The 24,711-nt window shown below is 41.4% G+C and overlaps 1 protein-coding gene across 3 annotated transcripts in view; it reads left to right on the forward strand.

Annotated features, from left to right (window-relative positions):
* The first annotated feature begins 1,008 nt into the window (after positions 1 to 1,008).
* The window catches only part of TMC5 (transmembrane channel like 5), a 31,628-nt gene continuing 7,925 nt past the window's right edge, over positions 1,009 to 24,711 (forward strand). The window contains exons 1-15 of one of the 3 annotated variants that reach the window (XM_069810067.1): positions 1,009 to 1,076; positions 1,373 to 1,520; positions 13,248 to 13,393; positions 13,961 to 14,160; positions 14,565 to 14,669; positions 16,270 to 16,362; positions 17,184 to 17,283; positions 17,874 to 17,964; positions 18,283 to 18,531; positions 19,797 to 19,948; positions 20,507 to 20,651; positions 21,233 to 21,388; positions 21,990 to 22,156; positions 22,817 to 22,895; positions 23,258 to 23,355. In XM_069810067.1, the coding sequence (XP_069666168.1) occupies positions 13,323 to 13,393; positions 13,961 to 14,160; positions 14,565 to 14,669; positions 16,270 to 16,362; positions 17,184 to 17,283; positions 17,874 to 17,964; positions 18,283 to 18,531; positions 19,797 to 19,948; positions 20,507 to 20,651; positions 21,233 to 21,388; positions 21,990 to 22,156; positions 22,817 to 22,895; positions 23,258 to 23,355 (1,706 nt within the window). In that variant the 5' untranslated portion in view covers positions 1,009 to 1,076; positions 1,373 to 1,520; positions 13,248 to 13,322. Of the gene's footprint in view, positions 1,167 to 1,372; positions 1,521 to 3,839; positions 3,995 to 13,247; positions 13,394 to 13,960; positions 14,161 to 14,564; positions 14,670 to 16,269; positions 16,363 to 17,183; positions 17,284 to 17,873; positions 17,965 to 18,282; positions 18,532 to 19,796; positions 19,949 to 20,506; positions 20,652 to 21,232; positions 21,389 to 21,989; positions 22,157 to 22,816; positions 22,896 to 23,257; positions 23,356 to 24,711 lie in introns of those variants that run through there. The other 2 variants (XM_069810068.1, XM_069810069.1) reach the window with 2 other exon arrangements.

Below are 24,711 nucleotides of genomic sequence, written 5' to 3' on the forward strand. Positions count from 1 at the left end.
TCTTACTGTCTCCCAGATTTTTCTGAACGTTCCTCATCTGCTTTCTGCAGTACCTTTAAAAATAAGTCATCATTAGGTTTCAGGGTGGTGAATCAGACATAAATGAGCATGTTTCTTCTCTCACCTGTGTGTCATCAGCTCAGGTATATGATTTTCAAATTGCTTTATTGCCAGTAAGAATCTATGTGGATAATCAGTTTTCATAATAAAACCATAAAATGTTATTGATAAAAATGTAAGTTCTCAAAGTAATTTGTACATGTTTATGATCAGTAAGTTGATGTATTATTGGCAGAGGAGAGAGATACATCTTAAGCGGAATTGTGAAATACAGACACATGGAATTAAAGCAGAGGAACTTCCTTATTGCACTGAACTACTTTAAAAAAAAACAAAAACAAACAAACAAAAAAAACCCAAACTGTTTCATAGGTGTTCTTGCCTTCATGCTGGTAGATTGGTCTAGAATATAATATGGGTTTTAGCTATTTTTCCATGAGAATAAGCTATAACTTGCCCTCATCCTTCAATACATCACTCTGGAGGCTAGTACAAGAGGGCAGGGATTCAAGCCTATTGCTTTTTTCCCTTGTCCTTTTCACAGATCTCCAGGATTATTTTTCCCACGTGGGATTTTTTGTATAGCAAAGGCTGACACTGCGTGACTGACTGCTGCCCTCCAGAGAGGCTGGGCTGTGCTTCAGCTTGAGAGCATGCAGGTTCAGCTTGTTTGTAACAGAGCTGGACACCTCAGTGAAGCCCGTTTACACGGGTGATTTTGGTTCCTTGGTCTAGTGTCACATTTCATGGGCTTTGTGTGAACAACTTCCAGTTGATCATTCCTGAAAATTCAGGAGATGGAAATTGAAAGCCCTTGGTAGCATTCCTGAAAAATCTTTTGCTATTGTTTAGCATTCATGCTGAGTGTGCGATTCATATGCTAGATATGAATGTGTATTGCACCACCAGAGCCACTTTTATTAGTCCCTTGAAGCCAACCAAGCGTGGGCTGTCTTTGTGTTTGGCTGTGAACATAGAGCGGTGCCAGTTCTGCCTTAAATAGCAACACTTACAGTGTAACTCCTCCCTGGGGGTGTCATCTGGGGTGTCAGTTATACTTTTTATTTGTGTTCCTTTTCTTACCACTAAGAATACAAAGAAGAAAGGTAAGTAATACACTTGCTGATTAATTAGACTCTTTCTGAAACTCCATGTGCTAGAAAAGTATTGGGTTAATGACTCCGTGTGCTAGAAAAGTATTGGGTTAATGACCCCGTGAGAACAAATTTAAATAGAGACTGCAGGAATTGAAACAAGATTGACTTCCCCAGGAATTTTGTGAGAACATTCTTTATTCTCTCTTTTTTTTTAGTTGAGAAAGCTTTTTAGACGCTTGGAAATGTTTCAGTGAATTTTGTGGATTGCAGCAATCCCAGGTGGGAAAACAGGAAGACAGGCATGCTGAGGAGGAGAGAACGGATGATTCTGCCATAGCCCAACAGTCACATGCAGGAAGTGCAGTAGGTCCCCCTCGTGCATTATTTGTCCAATATACCTTATTCACAAAAGCAGCAGTTTTCAGTCTGTGCTGAGCATGGATGCCACTGCCGTATACTGTTTCCCTTGATGCTGGAGATCTGTCTGTCACACTTGGTAACACCATGTGTTTCCAGGACACTTTTTCTTTTATTATCGTTTTTCTTCATAATGCCACAGCCCCAAAATGCTTCTAAACATTATGGGAAGTTCTGAGTGTTTTAATTTGGGGGGGGCAATCTTGTGTTCGACTACCCCTGTGCTTTGCCCTGTGGCCTGTGCAGCATGCAGGCAGCTCCTGGATCAGTACAAGAGATCTGCAGACAAGTCCTCTGCAGTCATGCCAGGAATGTTGCTTTGGGCAAAACGTAACCTTAAAGTAGTATTAGAATACTTCACTTAAGTCTATGTTGAATGTGTCTAGTACAGGGTAGATGTGTTTTACCCAATTTAGGAACTGGAAAAGCACTAACCATTTGGTAAAAGTGATCCTTGGCCATTACAACAGCTCAGCTTCTGAACACGGAGCAAATTGATTTGTTACCAATTCCCCACTGGCTAGTGAGGGTCCCTTTAATCCAGAGGTTAACGGGTATTTTTCGTTTGTTTGGGGTTTTTTAATCTTGCTGACCAGAGAAGTTACTTAGGAATAGTTGCTGGAAGTTTTAAGATGAGTGTTTTTCTGGGGACATAAAAATATGCCCAGATAGATGTTACAAGCTGTATTAACACAAAAGTGGCTGGGGTTCTATAATTCTGCACAGTATTGGCAAAAAGGAAAAAAAATGTAACGGGCAGAGCACAGGTCTGGGACAGCAGAACCAGCATTGTTGTCCTTACCCTGTTTCTCTTTTCACCTGTGCCTGTCCTGGTGGTGGCTGTTGAGCCCCACATTCAGTCTGAGGATGCTCCTCTGTTCACAGGACAGCATTAGCCTTCGGGAAAGGGTACTGGGCTCCAGCCAGGCAGTGACTATTGTGTGGTGGGTGTGCTGGGGTAACACTGCGTCCAGCTGGCAAGATCCAGCTGCTACAGAGTAGTTGAAGTAATGGAGGCATCCCTGCTGAGCTGCTTTGGGACAGAAATTCCTGTAAGAGGCACCACCCCAGCACTTCACTGGCTTTTTCGTATCGCACCCTGCCTGGTGCTCAGCTGTAGCTTTATCCAGTCCATAGTTTTGCCCATGTCTTCTTGAGAGGAAGACAAGAAAAATCACTCTTTCTGTGTCCACTGAAGGAGAAGAGGTTCCTTCTGGTCCCTACAGAGTACAGGAAGACAGAGCTGGTATTAAATTCCCCATCCAGGACCTGCTAATTATTGCCTGTGTTAACATGACTATTTTCTTCACCCCTAGCTAAACCTTCCTGTAATACAAATAAAAATATGTGAGGTCAAGATTGTTCTTTATCTCTGCTCTACGAATGATTAATCCAGGTGTTGTGGTTTAACCCCAGCCAGTAACTAAGCACCACGCAGCTGCTTACTCACTTCCTCCCCACCCAGTGGGATGGGGGGAAGAATTGGGGAAAAAAAAGTAAAACTCATGGGTTGACATAAGAACAGTTTAATAGAACAGAAAGGAAGAAAATAATAACAATAATAAAATGACAATAATAACAATAATAAAAGAATTGGCATACACAAAACAAGTGATGCACAGTGCAATTGCTCAGCACTTGCTGACCGATGCCCAGTTAGTTCCTGAGCAGCAATTTGTCCCCCAGCCAAATCCCCCAGTTTATATACTGGGCATGACATCACATGGTATGGAATACCCCTTTGGCCAGTTTGGCTCAGCTGTCCTGGCTGTGTCCCCTCCCAACCTCTTGTGCCCCTCCAGCCTTCTTGCTAGCGGGGCATGAGAAGCTGAAAAATCCTTGACTTAATCTAAACACTACTTAGCAACAACTGAAAACATCAGTGTGTTACCAACATTCTTCTCATACTAAATCCAAAACATAACACTATACCAGCTACTAGAAAGAAAATTAACTCTATCCCAGCCAAAACCAGGTCAATGGGGATAAAGGTAACACATCCTGTGTCTGAAAAGTATTTCTCTTTGCCCTTTTATTGTGGCGCTATTGCGATTCAGGCCAAAAGCAAAGCATGTTTAAATTCATGGAAGGCAACTGAGTATCCTGGAGATGAAATAGAAATAAAGCAGCGTGTTCTCTAGCAGGTACCACGAAATGGACTTCTCTTTGTTGTTTTCCTTTCTCTTTCTGAGCCTTTCCGGGGGATACAGTTCCTCGCACAGCCCGTTCGGGGGAAAGGGAACCGAAGCGGGCGGCCGCGGCGGCAGCCCGCGGCTATCAGGGCCGGAGGCGGGATCGGGGCACCGGGAGGAGCCGCCCCGGGGGCACGGGTGCCGGTTCCCGGGCCGCGCACCGCGGACGCCGAGGCAGCTGGCGCGGGCGAGCCGGAGCCAGGCAGCCCTCTCCCGGCAGGTGGGCAGGTAAGGGGCCGGGGCCGGGACCGGGACCGGGGCCGGGGCCGGGCGTCTCCGGGGCTTGGGGCCCCTCGCCGCTGCGGCTCTGCGGTTGCGGCAGCGGTTGGTAGGGCCGGGGTCGCCGGGGGCCGGAGCTTGCGAGGGTCCGAGCAGGGTCTGCTCCAGCTCTCCGCCGGCGGGGCTGGAAGGTGGAGGAGTCACCCGAACTCCCTGTCTGACGGGCGACTGCAGTTTACTAATGCTGGCTGTTAATTTAGCGTGATAGAACTGTTGCGGCTGGACTGCGTGCGTGCTCAGGCGTCTACTCGGCTTCTGCTGTCTGAGAGGTAGATAGCCACACGGAGCACCGCCCTGACCTTGGTATCAGCCCTGCTGCAGGGCACCTCACAGCTTTATCGCCCCGTTAGTCACATAGGAGCTTCCCCTGTCTTCAGCTGGAAGGGTTGGTCCCATGGGGGATTAACAGCCGCGTTCTTCCCTGATGTATTTAGCCGGTGTGCCACACAGTCTGTGAGAAGTTGCACCAGCCTTGCTGGGATCACTAGCTTGCAGCGTGACATTTGCTTTTGCTTTGGTGTAGCTTGTGTGTTGAGTCTGCTAGCTAGTGAATGAATGTGGCACTGCATTTTCCAAGTAGGAGGCTGTGAGGTTTGTATGTTACAATAGGTGACGGGAAGCCAGAAGTACTTTTGTATTAAATAGGTGGGAAAAATCCCAGGTTTAAGTATTCATGCTCTTTGTGGTCAATCATTTTGTCATTCCCTCAAAACAAGCAGGCTTACTATTTAAATACTACTCTCTTTTTCTCCGTTCGCAGCATTGCTTTTTTTTCCTTTATGCCCTAACCTACAAAGTTGAAACGTTTCTATGCAAAGATTAAATATACATCCAAAAGCCAAATCTTTACATCCAAGATTTTATTGCTAAGTCTCTGTCCCTTAGTAATGCTCCATTAGTTAAGCAAACGGGCAAGCAGTCCATGGTACTGCATGGGAGCTGTGCTATCTTCTGCTTCCACTGACCTAGCATCACTACAGTCATCTCTGCCAGTCCTGGGGCTGACAGCAGCCTGATCCTGCTCTGTGTAGCAGAAGCAGCCAGTCAGTAGCTGTAGAGCCATGTTCAAGGTGTGATAGTGTGAAGTGTCAGTCCCTGCCCACGGGACACAGCCCTGGCACAGGATAAGGATACCAGCAGGCTGCCTGTGCTAAGCAGTGTAGTTGAAATGGCACCTGTTCCGGGCTGGTATGTCCATACTCCACCCAAAGCAATTTATTTCAGTTTCTCCCCCCCCCGCCCCCCGCAGAGTAAGCTTGTCGGGAGGACTTTTATTCTTGCCATGAAAGCGGTAGAGTGGTGAGGTGGTGTGATATGGCTGTAGGAGCTAGCACTCTATGGCAGTGTCCCCGTTCACATTTTTGTGAAATAACCTCTAATTGTGACTTGTATAGTCTATAGCTTCTTTATGTTCATTGTAGGATAGAACCCTAACGTACTAACATGTGACACTGCATTTTAATGTAGGTGCATTTTGTCTGAAAAAAAAGGTATTTAGTTTATGTGAAATTATTTGTCGAACAATTTGAAAACTGCATATAAGGATTTTGAAGAGTTAGGAGAAACCTGTGTTGAAACTGGTTCTCTTTTCTTCTGACTGGTTCTTCCCAGCCATTTTCTAGCTTCTTAGATGATTTGCCAGAATATTGTGAATAGGTTTTGTTTTCCCTCAGGGTCATCTTAAATGCTGCTTGTGCAAATAGTGATGAGATGACAATATCCTAACAGGAAGTTAAGCTAGAAATTACAAACAGAACAATGCCCTTTTTTTCGTTCAACAACATCATGTTTCTTTAAAATCTTGTTTATTATCTAAATGACTATATGTGCAGTTTTCATAAGCTTTTCCAACTGAACTTGTGAATGAGACTCCTGTAACTGATACTACTCATTAAAGTATAATTTGAAAGTTCCATTTAAACTGGATAGGTATCCATTGCAAGTACAGAATAAACAAAGCTTTCTTTTAAGGCAAAACGTTTGAACTGTTCTAGTAAACAGTATCTCAGGCCTCTAATAGATTTGGTGTGGTAGGCTGCCTTTCCACTGAAAGCAGAAGACTAATTCCAAACAGGTACTCAAAAACGGCTTCCTTTTTTTTTTGTAACCAGTCATATCCTTCAAATACAAGCAGCTGGTAATGTTGGTTAATAGACAGACTTAAAAAACTTGTTTTGCAAAGCAAGATTTAGTCCTGCTACATGCAAAGAATGTGATAGTCTGCAGTTTGGAAATTTAGTCACAAGACTGACTTGCACTGGTATGATTTTTTTTCCCCATAATTGTCAGACTATGAGCGAGGTAATGTCTTTTAAGTGTTAAAGAAATACTGCAGAGTTTTGTTCCCAGTTTCTTATTCTTGTTAATCTTTCCTCTCTCTGCCAGGTGTACTGTTCTTACTCTTCAGTTCCCTATTTTTAATTTTAGTAGTTATATACCCCTGATTGTTCCTCTTTACCAGTGCTCGTAATTTTCCCAGTGGATTAAGTTTGCAACTTGTGGTCAGAGTTAAGAAAATAAAAGCAACAAAGCAGCAAACGAAAAGACTTGCTCTCAAAGAGGTCTCTGGGGAAAGGATTAGATAATGCAAAATCACTGTGATATGTACTTCAGTCCATAAGAATTGTGGTCCTTTGGGGCCTTTTGGGTGGAGAAGCGGGGGTTTGTGTGGTAGATTAGGGAGGATACTATGAATTTCATAAATTAATGAAGTATCTGAACTTTCATCCACTGCCATTAAGCAAAAACTCTGAAGTGTGCACCACATCTTTATGACACTTTACTGGACAATAAAATTTAACTATGTTGTAACGATTTTTTAAATGTTTCAGGGGCGTGTTTATAATAAAGGTGTCTAAACTCAGGTGAAGAAGTAGAATCCTGCTTGAGACACTGCAAACACAAAGTGGTTGGCAGTCCTTCTCCAAAAGCTGTATTTAAGCAGCCACAGGTGATAGAAGGGATTTAACTTTCAAACAAAGTGAACAGGATGAAAATATTGTAGTCTTACGGGGGGGGGGGGGGGGAGGCAGGGGGGCATATTACAAGAGGAATGTTAAATGGAAAGGACAAGGCAAACAAATGAGTAGATGCAAAAAATGGATAAAGAGCAGGTAAGGAGCAGAGTTTGTGATGCTGAAGCAGTAGCTGCAGGCAATGGGAGCAGCCAGCCGAGGGCAGAGATAGTCTGACAGTAGGATGTTCCCCCATGTCAGACAGACACTATTCTGCCTGCTGCTGCCAGCCTGCCTGCCTGCAGCTCTGCACCCCACTCTCACCAAGAAGGGCTGGGGGGACAGGGAAGATGGGATCTGAATTCTGGTAGGTAGCATTGCACTATGGGACTAGGAAGTACCTTCCTTTGTGAGCTCAAGATCCAAGAAGCTATTGGGAGAGACGGCAGCATTGCGACCGTAATGGGGATGCTGTCACTCTCTCCTTTCCCTTCCCAATTTGGTTGTCTGTCCTTTGCCTATGCAGTAGTAAGCAGATGAGTCTTTAGTGCTAGCACATGTCATCTTTCACTGGGAAGATCTTTTGTAGCAGAGGGACAATTTACATTGCTGAAATTGATTGAAGGTCTAAAATAACAAAGTTGACGTTGGCTCCTGTAATTGACTCTGCTGACATCAGTAAAAACACAGTGGAAGGCTGGTAAGAGGTGGCATTTGTCAGTGCAGACTGGGTACTTTGGCAATATGCATAAAAGGTAAGTGACTTTCACTTCCGTGTATGATTCACGCTTATTTGATTGCTAATATGTCAATTAAAGATCAAGTTTTCTTGAGTGTAGTGTTTGATTAGCATCAGTTCACAGGCGTTTTAGATTTTCTGAGAGGATTTCCTGGTTTGTTGCAGCAGTGTTGAAACTGTTGGAATTGAGACAGTGGAAGAGTAGTGGTCAGTACTGGAACCTGGTTGCTGATGCAACATGTTATCTAGTTTTAACTGTGGTCTGTCTGTCAAAGTCATTTTTGGCTTCCAGAAATCAATCTGATTTTTTCAGTATCAAGATGTGTGGAACATGTTAAACAGGACAGGGATTCATGAATAAATATAACTTAGGTAACAGTGAAGCCCTGTCTGGTCGTACCCTACAAAACTAAAAGATTTTTATGGAAATAGAGCACATTCAGCCTTCTGAATCAGTTCTTCCATGAGTTCTGTTCCCTTCATTCAACACTAATAAGTCAACTAGGATGTAATGGAACTTACTGTTTCCATTGCTCTTCAAGATTTGTGTAAGTAGAATTTACTTTATGTAATCCTTTTTACTGAGGAATTACGGTAAAGGACTTGAAGGTCTCAGTGGCTTTCCTGAAACTTGATACCAGGACAAAGTGCTATTTTAGCAAGACATTCATGTTTGTTTGATTTATATTCTAAATGAGGATTAGTGGCTATAGCAGAGAATTACCTGTACAGGAATGGATGAAACTAACCTGGAATATTTTGTCAGGGCTGTTGGTCTGTGACGTGAAGGCAGTTATTTTTCTGGGAAATGATCCAGAAGCTTGAGTCTACACTGTTTGGAGTTTCCTGTTCTATATCACTACAGTGCATGTTGAATGATTTAAGCGGAAAGCACCCACTCTCCACCTATCCTGTAACTTACTTACCTATCGATGATTTTTAAACCTGCTGATCTTAAGGCCTTCTGTCCTCCAGAGGAGGAACACAAGATGTGTCTAGTTGCTTGCCGAAATCCAAAATGTCAGCCAACAAATGGACACCACTCTGCAAAGGGAAGATTTCTCAAGCTCCTGCTTTCTATCTTTCTTTCACAAATGACCTCTGTTCTCCAGCTGTATTTTTTTTTCTTCTGGAAAATAACTTTTTAGAGGGAAAGCTAAGTCTGAATGTCATAGCTTTTCTTGGAGCTATGGTTTACTGCATCCCATCATAGGTCAAAAAGAAGAAAGAGATGGTTTAGCTTAAGCATTACCTGCTTCGAGTTCTTTCCAATGAACTATGACTGGTCAGAAATTTACAAACTGCCAATCCATCAAACCCCAAACCAAACCTATAATGTAGGCATCTGATTTGATAAGAAGAGTTTCTCATGATCTTTGGGCTTGGGATGGAGCAAGTGGATGGATTGGCATGCCACCGGTACACCCTGAGCATGTATGGTCATAGACACCTCCATCCCACCCTACAGCATTTAGGTACCAGGTAGCATAGTAATCTTTGAGTGACTACAGCCTCAGTCAAGAAACATATGGGTTATCCATGTTAATGTTCTTGCTCACTCCAAATGCCTCAATGTTTGGGATCTTATGCTTTCAGGCCGCAGAGGAAAATCTCTATTTTTTTCAGGAATGAAATGCGAAGATTTGAATTTGCCTCAGTGTACATGGGGAATTTATTTAAAATCGTTAAAACTTTGGGAGTGGAGAAAAAACAGTGGCTTCAGATCCTGGGTTCAGTAGACTGTAAATGTCCCTGTGGATTTTCATGGAAATCCTGGCATAAAGCACATCTTAAGACTCAAAGGAAATAAAGTGAATAATGATGCAACCAGTAGACAGTCTGTCCTGGGCATATTTGAGTGTCTTAGCAAGCATTTATGGATATGCCTAGAGGTCTTTAAAATGAGTAAGAGAAAGAAGTGATGGACGTATTTTTTTAGCCAGGCTGATCTGTTTCTTTTGGCTTGGTTGTACTTTAGCAAGTTGGTTGATAGAGCTGGTTGATGCTTCCTGCTAGCTTTTTTCTGGGTAATGCTGGTTCTACACAACCCATACATTGCCATTCAAAATAGCCATTCTCTCTACAGTTTGAATGAAGACTAGGCAAGTTGACGAGCTCTTTAGATCAATGCTCAGCTTTCCAGCTGCCTTGCTGGCAGGCTTCCCAGCTTTCTGGATGGCTGAGTCCAAGTGAGATGGGTTCCTGGGAAACCAGTTAAAAAATAGAAAAATGTAATTTTGCACACTCTTCAAAGGGAATTGTCTAAGAATTTTCTTCCCCTGAGAAAGTAATCTTTTCCTTTTTAGCTTTTCATTACAGTGTGAAATGTAAAACACTTTTATAGGGGGAAATTTAGTTTTCCAAACAACTCTGCAGAAGACCATGATTATCTTTTTCAAGAATTGTTTCCACGCTTTTTAATGGAGTATAAGGGCAGAATGTACTAATTCCTGAAGCGTTTGTATAAAACTTCATATATATTCTAAGCTAGTTCTCAAAAGATCATCAAGAGCTAAGTGGATCCTGTCAAAGAAAGCATACCTCTCAGGAGGTTTAAACTTCCAATGACTTTTATGTAAGAGCCTTCGGTTTCTGGGGTGTTTATTGGTTTTCTTTGGAGATAAGGAGAGGAGGCTCTGCTAATTACTTTTCTGAATACATGAGAATTTCACTTTGTCTCTGTAGGTATGAAATTGTTGCCTGAAAAAAACACAAGTTTCACCTAGGGGAGACTATGTTTATAGTTTCTTGTGGCAATAATCACATTCCACTATTTACAGAAGGGATGGGTGATGCACCGTATATTCAAATTGCCTGGTATGCTTTTTTATGGTATGGTTGCTGAAGGTGTGGGCGTCGTAAGCTTAACCTCAGTACCAGGGAAGATTATGGAACGGTTCTTCTTGACTGCGGTTACACGGCATGTGCAGGACAAACGGGATCAGGCCCAGCCAGCATGGGTTCATGAAAGGCAGGTCCTGCTTCACCAACCTGATCTCCTTCTATGACCAGGTGACCTGCCTAGTGGATGGGGGAAAGGCTGTGGATGTTGTCTACCTGGACTTCAGTAAGGCCTTTGACACTGTCTCTCATGGCATACTCCTTGAGAAGCGGGCGGCTCATGGCTTAGACAAGTGTACTTTTCGCTGGGTGAAAAACTGGCTGGATGGACGAGCCCAGAGGGTTGTGGTGAATGGAGTTAAATTCAGTTGGCGGCGGGTCACAAGTGGTGTTCCCCAGAGCTCAGTATTGGGGACAGTTCTCTTGAATATCTTTATCAGTGATTTGGATGAGGGGATTGAGTGCATCCTCAGCAAGTTTGCAGACAACACCAAGTTGGGAGGGAGGGTTGATCTGCTCAAGAGTAGGGAGGCTCTACAGAGGGATCTGGACAGGCTGGGTCAATGGACTGAGGCCAATTGTATGAGGTTCAACAAGGCCAAGTGCTGGGTCCTGCACTTGGGTCACAACAACCCCATGCAACGTTACAGGCTTGGGGAAGAGTGGTGGAAGGCTGCCTGGCAGAAAAAGACCTGGGGGTGCTGGTCGACAGCCGGCTGAATATGAGCCAGCAGTGTGCCCAGGTGGCCAAGAAGGCCAACAGCATCCTGGCCTGTATCAGAAATAGTGTGGCCAGCAGGAGCAGGGAGGTGGTTGTTCCCCTGTGCTGGGCACTGGTGAGGCCGCACCTCGAGTCCTGTGTTCAGTTTTGGGCCCCTCACCACAGGAAAGACATTGAGGTGCTGGAGCGTGTCCAGAGAAGGGCAACCAAGCTGGTGAGGGGCCTGGAGCACAAGTGTTAGGAGGAGCGGCTGAGGGAACTGGGGTTGTCTAGTCTGGAGGAGAGGAGGCTGAGGGGCAACCTTACCGCTTTCTACACCTACCTGAAAGGAGGTTGTAGTGAGGTGGGTGCTGGTCTCTTCTGTCAGGTGGCTGGAGATAGGACGAGAGGAAATGGCCTCAAGTTGCAGCAGGGGAGGTTTAGGTTGGATATTAGGAAAAATTTCTTTACTGAAAGGGTTGTCAGACATTGGAATAGGCTGCCCAGGGAAGTGGTTGAGTCACCATCCCTGGAGGTATTCAAAAAGCGCATAGACGAGGCATTTCAGGACATGGTTTAGTGGGCATGGTTGATGGTTGGACTTGATGATCTTGAAGGTCTTTTCCAACCTAAATGATTCAATGATTCTATGATTCTATAACATGCTTCATCATGCTATAATGAAAGCGTAGGCAATGTTCTGATTAAAATGTAGGACTTTGAATTCAGTCAACCACCTGTGTTTATATGCAAATCTCTTTGCAGGCCAATGTGCAAAACCTGGGCAGTGTTTTACAACTGTATGTCATACTGCAAGATTTTAGACTGTCTTCCAAGATCTTTAGGTGTGTAAATGACACAATAGTAATTTAAGACCTTCTTTTGGCAAAACGAGAAGATTTTGACAAGCCTTCAGAAACTAGACACTGTACAATTATCCATTTTGAAGATGCTTTTCTTCATGTGATACTATCTTTACTGCAGTAGAAATTGCAAAGAAAAACCACTGCAGACAGAAAAGTTGGTTGAGACTGTACCGTTAAATGAGATTCAGCTCTGCTTTTCTGGGAGTGGAGCTGAGCTGAAAGCAGGGTCTGATGGCTTTTGCCAGATGTGTCCTTTATTTTTTTCCTTCCCTGTTGTTGAATAGCTTGGCAGCAGATCAAACTTGGCATGGTGCCTTTAAGAACAAATGCTAAAAATTGCTTCCTTTTTTAATTTTGAGTTTGACTTTTGATTAAGTGCAAGAACTGCCTGTTTAATTTTGATTCTGTTTTTCTAATATAAGGTTCTCTTTTCACTGACTTACCTGGACTTCAGTTCATTAAACTCTGACCACGTTTGGTTTGCTTAAGACTAAAATGGAGCACTCTGTGAGAAATAAAGCTAAACCCAAACCTATTTACAGGATCAAGACATTATATCATTAGAAGAGCCCTCATTAAGAGGGGGTCTCTAAATAATGTCAGCTCTGTACATAGCAGTGGTCCAGTGGGTCCCTTGTTCAGAACTAAGGCTTAGAGATGCCACAGCTAGTAAGGAAGTAGGCAGACCTCACCTCCTCTTTGGTTTTGGAAATGTAGTACTTGGAGAAAATTTGTGTATTTGTTTTTTCCTGTATGAGGAGGAAAGACAGAACTTATTTTCTTTTTCTTAATGTTTTGACGTGCTTCTAAAACCTGGCTTCATTGTCAGTGTTGGGGAAGACTTCATGTGGCACTCCAGTTCCTTAGTTTTGTAGAGAACTTGCTATACAGAAATATTAGTTCCTGTTTTACCTGTGACTTCTGGTGGACCCTGATTTCCCAATGGTAAATAGCACAAAGTTAGAACCATTTCCGATTTATATAGTTTCATGTTATTTGTTAGCAGGGTGGCAAAATCTTGTAACTAAGATGTTAAAGTGACGTTCCATTCTTTTCTTTTTGTATGTACCTGCATCTGTTTTGTAATTACGTCTGTAATCAGTCTTCCATGAACATAGTAATGAAGCAGTAGAGACAAAAATAAGGACGATTTCATCCCTCAAACCAAGGACTTGTCATGTCTTATTACAATGAAGCCTTTGAAAATCCAGACTACCACTTCTCAGAGACGCTGGAAATTGATAGAAGGTGAGTTTATTTAATTTTGCTGTTGTGACTGTGCCATAAGAAATTAAATTCTCTAATTATATGCAGGAGAAAGTTTTTCTCCAGAGTTTTGATTTGTGGAATTATTTTAATCCCTCCTTTATGCTTGCATTCTCAGACACAAATTTTGAAAGCTGTTAACAGGAAGGTGGCATTCAAGAGAAATGGCATGTTTACTTTTTACATGTTAGATGAATTTATCAGTTAAATGTATTTTAGGATTTATGACATAATGTCATAGATAGTTTTTTAGTTCCAGTAATTTTCACAATGTGCTATAACCATGGATATCCTCGTTTTCCAAGCAGTTATTCCTGTTTGGGTAGAGTCCAACCTAACTTCAGGTGAGAGAAAAGTTTTAGTCTTTCTAATTCAGTTGATGATCAAATCAGAATTATGATGTTGGAGTTCTAAATACAAAATACCTCACAGTATCAGAGTTTGTTTTATAATGTACTCAAATTTGATGATAATAGGTAGCCATTTATTAAGGATATCTATGGAGAGTTTTTGTGGCACTCAGGGTTTTCCTTTTTGTTGCTCACACAGGAGGAGTCCTCAAAAGAATTTGTTCTCTCGCCAAACCCCTTATGATGCTTCACTGCATGGTTTCCGTGGAGAACATGGTGGAAGAGGACAGAACTACCCTCTGGCCATACCAATGGCCTCCATGAGACATAGCTCTGAATACAGTGAAGGTTTACCGGGAGTTAATGTCCTAAGCAGAAGTCTGTATGGAAATTCCATGGGTATGTAACTTCTCATATGAACAGCTTACAGAAACACTGGAACAAATAACAGCTTACTCTGTCCTGAGGGAGTCCTGCAGCTCTGGAAAGCTCAACTCTGTATATATTTGTATGTGGTGGCAGTGGGGTTTTTTTGCTTTTTTTCCTAGTAGTTCAGATGTTATATTAACAGATCCATGGACTGTCTGTTGTATTAACAGATCAGTAAATACTGACTTGTATGGACTGCATAAGTCAGTGATTACTAGGATGTATGTTGAAGTGAGATATAGGAGTTTTGTTAATGGGAAATATTGCTGTGTTTGCAGTAGAGCTGTATTTGGTCAATAGGGCTTATATTCTGTGTTAGTAAATAATCCATAGCAGTATACAACTTTCTGTATAATTCTGATTCCCTTCAACAGATACTCTTTTCTTTGAGCCTGAGGCAGAACTGGCATATAGCCCACCTTCTACCTTCCATCTGCTGGATCGCCCCTATACCCGCAGAATTTCCAATGTATCAGAAGGTAAGACATAAGGATTGTGGTACATCAGAATATTGCATGTCAGTCTTGGCCCCCATAAAATAATAAATATTTAAAAGCCTTCTGGTTCAGGTATGAAGATCTTACCATAATAAAAGAATCATAAAGCACAAACTCTCTTTTACTATCCTACATTGTTGTAGCTGAATTTTTCAATATCTTTCTGAAGGTGACAATCTTTGTTTCTTGAGCAATGAAAGATATAATGCCTACCCATTTTAACCCAAACTCCTTATAAGTGGGTCAACATAAAACAAACTTACAAAGTTATCTGAAGAGGCTCATTGTAGGAGGAAATAAGGGGAGGATAGGTTGCATTTTTGAGACTGTCTTTATTGAATTTTTCACTCTGTTGGCTCCATGTAAATTCTAGACTATAATAGAAATTAGAGATTTATATTCATTAAAATACAGGGCGTCTGGAATAGTATAATCTGGGTTCTGTTTTAGGCTAGCATAGTAGTTTATTGTTCATGTTCTGGGTCAGAACTGTTCTTCCCATATAATGTAATTTTTCTGTTACAATCAGTTCAGTTCTTCTCTGCTGCTTCTGGAATGTAATTAAGAGTTCTTTTCTGGAATTGTTACCTAGATGCATTGAAAGAACCATCTCTCTGTGCCCCCAAAGTGAGCGATTCTTGTTTTTTTTTCTCTTTTTCATCTTTAAGAACATGGTCTTTATGTTAAGATCTGATTTGGCAAAATCCTGTATTTGTATTAAAAAGCAATGGTTTTATTGGTACCTGGAAAAGCTTCACTCCATGAGTCCATAGAAATAGGACATTTCCAAACATTAACTATCATGCATGGCTTTTAATACCTGATGGGAAGTTATTAAAGTTTCCAACACAATCAATTACAGGATAAATGTCTGGGTGCTGAAAGTTCAAGAAGTACCTGCACAAGACTTTTTTCTGATTCTTTTTAATTGCTACAAAGGAAGTTGGCTCAAAGTAGAAATGACATTAACATCAGGGAATCATTAGATCTAAACAGTAAATATGGTGAAGGAGCCTGCACCATGTGCATTAACTAACAGGCACATCAGTCAGTTGGGGCCTTCCACACCAGAGGGTCAAGCTCAAAGAGGGATGTAACATTGCACAGACTGGCCATTAGCTTACTGGGAAGGTGGGGCAAGGAAAGCTGTGGCTAAACCCATCTGCTTCATAGCTGGAAGGTGGGTGCGTTTAAGGAATATAGTCACTGGTGTCTGAGTAATTGGATGAAAGAAGGTTGAGAGAACAGTTGCATTTTGGCCCCAGGGAAATGGGAATCTGGTACATATAACTTATTCAGTGTGATTGAGTGTGATTCTAAAACAATCCCTCTGAAGTCAGTGGAAGGATTTTTAAACAAAGGACCTGTCTTCTAGGAAGAAGGTCTTGAATAATCAATGCGTGCATTTATGAGTGGGATACATGACACAGTTTTCCATGATGGCTGAAGGCTGGGCGCAGTATCTCTTTTCCAGCATGTATCTGAAAAAGCGTATACAGTCGTCAAGCATGACCAGGAACAAAGTGAGTGGGGGAGTGTATGTTTGCATGTAGGTACTTACTAAACAGTGCATGTTATTTAGATAGCTTTATTCAGAGACGCAACAGAAGACCACCTGATGACATCTTCATGACTTCTTCCAGCCTGTTTGAAACAGATCCAGTGTGCAAAGAAGGTAGGAGTTTAGATAAGTGGTTCAATATTAAATAGCATCCTGCACAAGGATGGTGTGGTTGATACAGTTCTTGGTTTATCACCAGAATTGCATGTACAGTCTTTCTGTGGTTATGGCAACAGCTTGGTTTTGTGTTAACACTAGTGATTAATCTTTTCTACTCTACTAGCACACTAAAATCCCATGATAAATGAAGCACAGTGGAGTGTGAATATGTGTTAAACTGTAGAAAGAAAAGCTAAACTCTATTAGAATTTGTTTGACCAGCTAATGGATTGTTTTCAGCCACTGTGTCTGGAATTAGCATCAAATTCTAACCACTCGAAAACAGCCTGATTGTCAAGTAATACCATTCTGTGTATTTCATAGGTAGTGCTAAGTTTGGGCATTAGCATCAACTAAAATTATAGAATAAATAAAACAAAAGTTTAGCTTTCAAGTCAATATGTAGCATCATAGAAATTTAAACAGTGATCAAACAATGTGATCAAGTGTATCAAACAGTGATCAAGCAATAGACCAGAATCTTGGAGTTTGTTGGTATTTTGTTTTCCTGTATATTGCAGCTCTTTGTATTAACATTAAACAAGCATCAGACAAGTGATATTTAATTTTAACATTCAGCATTGTGCTACTTACTTATATCTGTATTAGAGTACCGATGGAGCTGATGATATTCTGAGGAGTGTTATTAAGTCTCAGAACTTGCCACACCTTGGTAGCAGTGAAAATGGGGAACGTTGTTATATCCATTTTAGATTTTGTGTAAGAATTACTGTATCATTATCCCAAAATTTGGATTTTTCATGGGTTTTATGCAGAGGAAGAGTTAGTTGGAAATCTTGCAAGTATGTCTGCCAGTGAAAGGATTAAAACAATCCAGAAGATGCCAGAGACCATGAAAAAAAAGAGAGAGATCAGGTAAAAATAAAAGTTTATCTGTTTAGTCTTACAAACACTATACTTCCAACATCTAGCTATCAAATATGGGTGTTTGCCATCTGCTCAGCTTTAGTTTGTCACTTTGAAAGTACGTTTTAGTGCACTTTTAAAAAGTTAACGTCTTGCAAGGGAAAATAATTTAAAGATGGTTCATTGTCCTTTCTCTGGGTGGGAAGAATCTCTCATGGTAATATAAAACAGAATATCAAGGCCTTGAGATTTGATTATGAATGATGACTTGTAATTTCTTTTCAAAGGAAACTTGGATGTTGGCCATTGAAAATGGAGAAGGGACCACATGGTCTCAACCATCCTTTCGTCTCCTCACAGAATATATTTAAATTTTGTTCCCAGAGTGAGTTAGTGGAGGGGTTAGAACATGCTGTCATAGCATGGACAGGAGCCATGGTATCAGCTAATAGAAAAAAACCCAGCAGAACATCTCCATGTTTTATTAACTCTGTTCAAGTGCACATGTGTGAAACTGTTTGTAGCAGCTTCTTCAGCTTCTTGTTTTAGTTACAACCCATACTATAATGTTTATCACCCCCTGCCCTGTTTTTCCACAGGAATAAAGTTCTTAACCAAATAACAAAAAAATCAAAGCACCACAGTACTCAACTTTCCTGCTGTACAGAGTGTCTGCAGGGAACAGTAGTGGTAAGTGTCAGAAACTTCTGTCAGTCACAATACAGTAAAGCACTTTAGCTGCAATGTTATCACTGTCTCCAGAGGTATCTAGTATCTTGCTTTGTTACTTACCAAAGAGCCAATTAATTGCTGCAGTGTTCATTAATAATGACTTGCATTATGGTAGCACTTAGGAACACCAGTTAAACATCTTCTGGTGCATGTAGTGGGGGATATCTGTTCTTATCATCAAAATGGAACTGTAAAAAATGTGAGGCTTTATTACGTGAATTTGAGTCCTGTTTAAGACTGCTTGCTGAGATTCTTCCCTCCTCTTTTGCACTTCAGTCATTTCGGCGATTTGGAAATAGCTTTTCAGAATATTTTCACCTACTGCAGTTATGGCACAAGACTCTGAAGACCATTGGTGCCAAGTTTGGAACAAGTGTTCTTTCTTATTTTCTTTTCTTGAAGTGGCTGATAATTTTCAACATCTTCTCATTCCTCATGAACTTCAGTTTCATCACAATCCCTCAGCTGGTTGCTGCAGAACCAAATAACCTTTCATTCATGGGTCTGGAGCTGTTGACTGGAGCTGTAAGTATGTAATAACAGATTTGTATTAGTGCTGTGTGCAACAGATCTACTTTAAAAACTCATGATGTGAAAAAGTTAGTATTACTTATTAAGAGGTGGAGTTAGAATTTTACGTGACTAGAAACAATATTTAGTAGATATTTGAAAAAGAAGCTACAACAAACGTTGACTCGGGGTGAGATGAATGGAACTCATTCTGATGCATTTGTCTCACTGCAAATGATTGTTGTGTTTGGCACTATTTTAAGACTTTCATCACTGTTTCAGAAAGCAATGGAAGAGACACAAAGGAAGCCAGGCCTTCCAGAGATAGCTACAATAGTCTTCAGCAGAACATTTTTCCCATGCTAATTTTCCTCTGAAAATACAGTGCAGATTTCCATATGTGATCCTGTGAATTTTGCTTATTTCCAAAGCTTTATTCTTTCAAGGAACATGCAGATCCTTTGTGGCAACCTGCTGAACTCAGTGGGATCTGGAAACAGGAGGATCTTTTCATTGTGTGGAGATCTTTACATTCGGGGAATAAAGTCCCAGGCTGTTTTTAAAGGAAGATTTTGCGCTGCTTTAACTCTACTAGTATTCATCAACTAAGTGATCTGAGAAGATGACTTACTCTTTTTTTTCCTTCTTTACTGTAAAAAATCTGCTAATTTTATTGTTGTTAAAGGATTTCTCTAGTTAATAAACAAGACTCTGCTCTTACTAATGCTTAGTTGAGAAGAGATCTTTTTAAAGAGGAAGGGTCTCAGCCTTTTCCTTCTAAAATTGCTTGTAAAGTGCTGTGTTTTGTAGTAATGCTGTTTAACTTTGCAAAGTACAGTCAGTATTGCAGGAGTTCAGCTATAGTGTAGTAACTCTAGTGTTGAATGTCATGTGCTTCCTTCCTGCTTCCTTCATAGTTGATACAATTTGTCAGTACAGAACCTTGCTCCTAAGGAAGAAGCAATTAAGCTTTTCCCCCTTCAGGAATTTTCAGAAAAGACCAAATCCTGCAAAGGTGTTGAATGCTCATGACCATCCCACATGAACCTTAAGAAAGATACAAGTCATTTATATATCTCTAGAAGCTCTCAAAACTATGGAAGATTTTAGCTGATAGAAGGAAAACGAAAGGCCTGATATTTAGAAATTTAATCACACCTGTGATTTCACAGTAGGGGATGGGACAGCTCCCACTTCCACTAATTGAGTTTCAGATGTTGATACTTCCCACCATATGCAGGTGATAGCAAACATTCTGAATGATGTCCATATCTTTTCAGGGTTATTTTCAACAAACAGTACTCTACTATGGCTTTTACACCAATGCTACAATCAGTAAAATAGAGAATGGTTCATCTTACAACATGCAGCTGGCCTATATTTTCAGTGTTGGAATATATTTTGTCATCTGTTTTCTCACCTTGTTGTTCAGGTAAACTAACTATATATTCTTATTTCACTTATATTAAGTAAAAAAAAAAACCCAAACCAAACAACCAAAACAACAACAAAAAACCCCACCCTGTCAATGGTTGGCAGTAGTAATTACCCAAGTATGTTTCTTTAAGTCCTTATTTCCAGGTCTAGAGTTTAAGTAGAAGTTTCTGCTCAAAAGACAGTCTCCAGAAATCAAACCTTTATTAAACAAATGAAGAATAACTGCAAAATAGTAAAGGACATGCAGAGAATCCCAGTTCAAACCAATGAATATCATGATTTGCCTTTTGTAAGCTGTTGCTCCTAATATCTTCTGGTATTGATGTGGCCTTCCAGAGGTAAAGATTGTCAGCAACAACTAGGAGAAGGAAATGTGAGAGTTGTTTCTTACACTAAAGTTTATTTTCATGTTGTCTTATGTGACATGCTCTGACATAGGTCCAGTAGCCTTGGGTTGGGATAGAAAAACTTGACAAAACTCCCTTCTTGCCCTGCTGTACAGACTTGATGTATTTCCCCATTACACATCTCACAAATTTAATTTTCACTGCAGCATGGCAAAATCCTTCTCCAGGAACTTCATTAACCCTCATACACACTCTGGAAATGCTAGTAAACTTCTCTGCACTTGGGACTTCAATATAACCAGTGAAAAATCTGTGAAGCTGACACAAAAGAATCTCAGCACACAAATAAAGGTACAAAACACAAGAAGTACAAAAAGGTAGAAAGGTACAAAACCGGCTTGCATGAGTCACTCTGCCAGAGACTTACTTATGCATACAAATTTGTGTATGCACATACAAGTCTCTGGGAGAGTGACTCAAGCATGCTAGTCCTGTTCCTAATAGACTTAAGTCTTCCTGACTGTTAAGTTTCATTTGGTTTGAACTCTTGGAGTTGGCTTAGCTACTTGTTTTTCTTTTCTCTTTAAGCTATATATAAATATTTGTATGCTTCTGTTCTACTGAATGAATCTCTGTGACTATTAAATATTTGCCAAACAGAATATTTCTGCTGTTTTTCCTTCCTGCGATTTAACCATTTTGTAAACAGAAGGCAGGCTTGTAATATTATCTGTGAAATACAGTGTGACCATCAAGAGAAAAGACTTTTAGGATAGGAACACAAAGTTGTCCAGTAAATGTTCCCAGGATATTACTCTGCCCATCTTCTAGAGAAATAATAGTTCATTCAGTCTCTCAACTAGTTCCTTGAAAGAAGTGTTGCTTTATGCTGTTCACTAAGGAATTCTTCATTAGGAATTGTTTCCTTGCAGGAGGACTTAGCTGACGTAAACCGAGAAGTTCTAAATTTTTCTCTAACAGAGAGAGTTGTTCATATTGTTATTCATCTTGTTTCTTGGGCTGCTTCCCTGGGAACAGCAGTAGCTGCTTGTGCTGGTGTTTACTTTCTCTCCATTAATAACCTCAAGGTAAGGACAGATTTTGCAGTCTGGTTTTGGAGATGCTTTTTTCCACACGGGTATCTTACACTGAGTGCAAGCAGTGGTCTGTTCACTACTAGAACTGTAGGGAAGCACAGCTGTTGTTTCTGCCAATGCAAACACAAATTCTGCTGTACCTAAAAAGCTGATTTGCAAAGGTTTGCACCACTGGGGACTATGGCAAGACCGTAGGACCTGAGGCGTCTGAGCAAATCTCCACCCTCACCCCAGCAGCTGCTTGCCTGGACTTATGGCTAGCTTAGGTGCAGTGCAGCTGGTGACCTTGAAAGAAACAACAAGAAGAAGCCTCAGCAAGGCCTGGCTCTCCTTTGCCTAGGAGCTGCTGAACTTAAGCTGGGGCTCCCCCCCTTGTCCCATGTAATGTGGGTGAAGGGGAGAGGGTTGCTGTGCTGCTGGGCATGGGCCTATAAAACATGATAGTCTCTAACCTGAGAACATACGGGGAGGTGTGCCAGGTGTCTTCCCTGTTGACACAACTTGAGGCAGCATTTTGGTTAAGGCTGTAAGTTGGGGTGGTTTGGTTGGGGTTTTGTTTTGGTTTGGGTTTTGTTTATTTTTTCTCTCTAAGCTGTTTGTGAAAGAGCATAAAAATGACCTAGAGAGCCAAGCTGCCATGTTGGTGCTACCTGTTGCCACATCTCTCCTCAATGCATTCATCCCATTCTTCTACTCGTGGCTTGGACACCTGGAGAGATTTCAGACTCCCGGGCACCAGATATATGTCACTATTACCAGGTATTTGTTGCTATCACGTCTTAGTGCTTTTTGCCTGAAGTTGTCTGACTCTTTTTGACAGCAAGCTGTGTCTAGGTGGTGTGGTGGGCAGTAGGGAGCTATGGAGAAGAGTTCATCTGCTCCAAAGGCTTCTGTACACTTTTCCCTCCATGTTTTGTTTGTCTTCTGTGAGCCCTCTGGAGTGTTACGTTTCTGCCTGAAGACGCATATGGTTTCCCTCTCAATTAGGCAGACTGTAACACTGGGCTTGGTTTTGTTAGTAGCTTCACTAGATAGCCCCTGGGCTGTTGGCCCCCCAGGGAAAGGAAGGGAAGTTGAGAGAGGAGTGAGGAGGTCTTACTTAAATACAGATGCCTGGAATTAACACCATGTAACCCCTGGTGCCCCTCAGACCTTCCTCCCCTGTGGTGCCCACACATCCAACCATCAGCTTGTTGAGCAGAGGCTTGTGCCAAGGTTGTCATGCCCCTTCTGCCAGGACAATAGAATAATGCTGCACCTAAGCTCCAGGGAGAGCTCCTGTTAGTCCTGGCACTCTGCAATGCTATTGTTGTAAGAGGAGGCAATAAAGTGTAACCAACGGTCATCCCACCGACATTCCCTCCAGTAAGCTTATGGACCAGCTGTCAATACAGTTACTGTTAAATTTTTTTTTTTTAGAAATATCATCCTGAAAATATCAATTGTTGGAATACTGTGCTACTACTGGCTTAACATTGTGGCTGCATCAGAGTCACAGGTAAAGTTTCGAAAATACAAATCTTTGACTTACAATGCCAGCTTAGGAACCACTTTGATAAGAGGCTTTCTCTAGCAGAGAGAAGTACATGAAGTGTCTTGGAAAGCTGAATTTGCAACCCTAACATTTTTTTATTAGCATCTCTAGAGAAATGAACTGTAGGAAAAAATGAATCACCCAACTCAGGTCTCAGCTGGTTTGCAGCATTGCTCAGTGAGAGGTCAACTATGATTAGTCAGGCTGTTAGCAAATCTTTCATCTGTAGCCCAAGTTTCAGATGCCCAGGCATTTGGGAAAAATGTTAGAATCGCATGATTTTTTACTTTTAGATGTGCTTTTTTTTTTTTCCCTTCTACTTAAAGTGCTGGGAAACTCTGGTTGGCCAAGATATCTATCGCCTCGTTGTAGTTGACTTCATGTTTTGTTTGCTTGGCTCTTTCTTTGGAGAGTTTTTACGAAGGTGAGTACTACTTTTCTAATTCTGTTTTTATTAATTAACCAAAGACATAGTCCTTTATTCCAGTGTGAGAAAAGAAGTCCAACAGAAGCATGGCTGTGGCACCACTGAAGCTTCCTTGGTTGTCTCTACCAGGCATAGTTTCTGGGTACATGCCTCGTGTATATTGCAGCTCCTTCTTAGGAGGAGGTCAGAGGGTGTCCCATTCTACTCTCCCAATGTGTCCTTTTTTCCTTTGGAGATGGAAATACAGGCAGGGAGGAAGCCACATTGTACTCCCATGGATCTCCTGAATGGGATGGCAAAGGACCAGGTGTCTCAAGCAGAAAACCTTGCTTTTCTGCATATGCACAGGAACACTGCTGGCTTTCCTTGGTATGTCCCCCTGTAATTTTTTTCCTCTTAGTTTCGTCACTTTACAGAATGCACACAAGTTTAAAATCTTATTTTAATCAGTCTTATTAAGGATGTAATATGATTCTCAAGTGTAGAGGTCTGCAGCATGGTAAAGAGAAAGTATTTTCAACTGAATGTGAATACAGCTAAGTGTGTAAGCAAAAAGTCAGTTACTTCTGACATCTGCTGTGTGTACCTTTCTATTGCCAAACACTATTTATGACTTAAGGTAGTAGAGTATTTAAGTGCTTGCCAGCTCTACAGAACATTTAGGGTTCCTGGCCATACTTGTGTAGGAGATCCATTGTTTGCCCTTTGCACATGATGTGAGCAAGACTGGTTTACAAGGTAGGACTTTGTTAACTTTATGTTAAATCAACACAAAAAAAACATTGAGAAGCCCTTGAAGACTTTTTCTCCACAGCTTTTGCCAGTGTACTTTAATCCTCCTTCTGTTCTCATTCTGTTCAGGTAGGAAACCACCTCCCAGCAAAAGGTCACAGTACCAAAACTGCAGTGTCAGCTGTGATGAATGTCCTCCACTAAGCTGTGCAAAAGCACCAGACTTAGAGCTGTGAAAGATTAAAAGTACAATTGCTCCTATTTATTTGTATGTATTCAGAGTAACCCCCTGAAAGCCCAGCCCTGAAACACTGTTGATGATGCAGCTGATAAGGTGGTACCAAGACCTGTATTGAAGGCAAAATGGGATAGTTACCAAAATCTTTATTGTTCTTGCTACAACAAGCAGAAACTGAATCTCCCCAGCTCAGGAAAAAGGAGGTGATAAAAAGGGATTGTTGGTCCTCACTAGGAATCCTCTGAGTACTTGCTTACCTGTCTATGTCTCAGCTACCTGCAACCTCAGTTACTTTGAAGTAGGATATACTTTAGGATATATTAAGAGTATCAGTCTACAAGATTCAGTTTTTTGATTAAGGCTGAAAATTCTCAGGACTCAGG

Source organism: Haliaeetus albicilla, chromosome 22, assembly GCF_947461875.1.
Source record: "Haliaeetus albicilla chromosome 22, bHalAlb1.1, whole genome shotgun sequence".
Lineage (NCBI taxonomy): Eukaryota > Metazoa > Chordata > Aves > Accipitriformes > Accipitridae > Haliaeetus > Haliaeetus albicilla.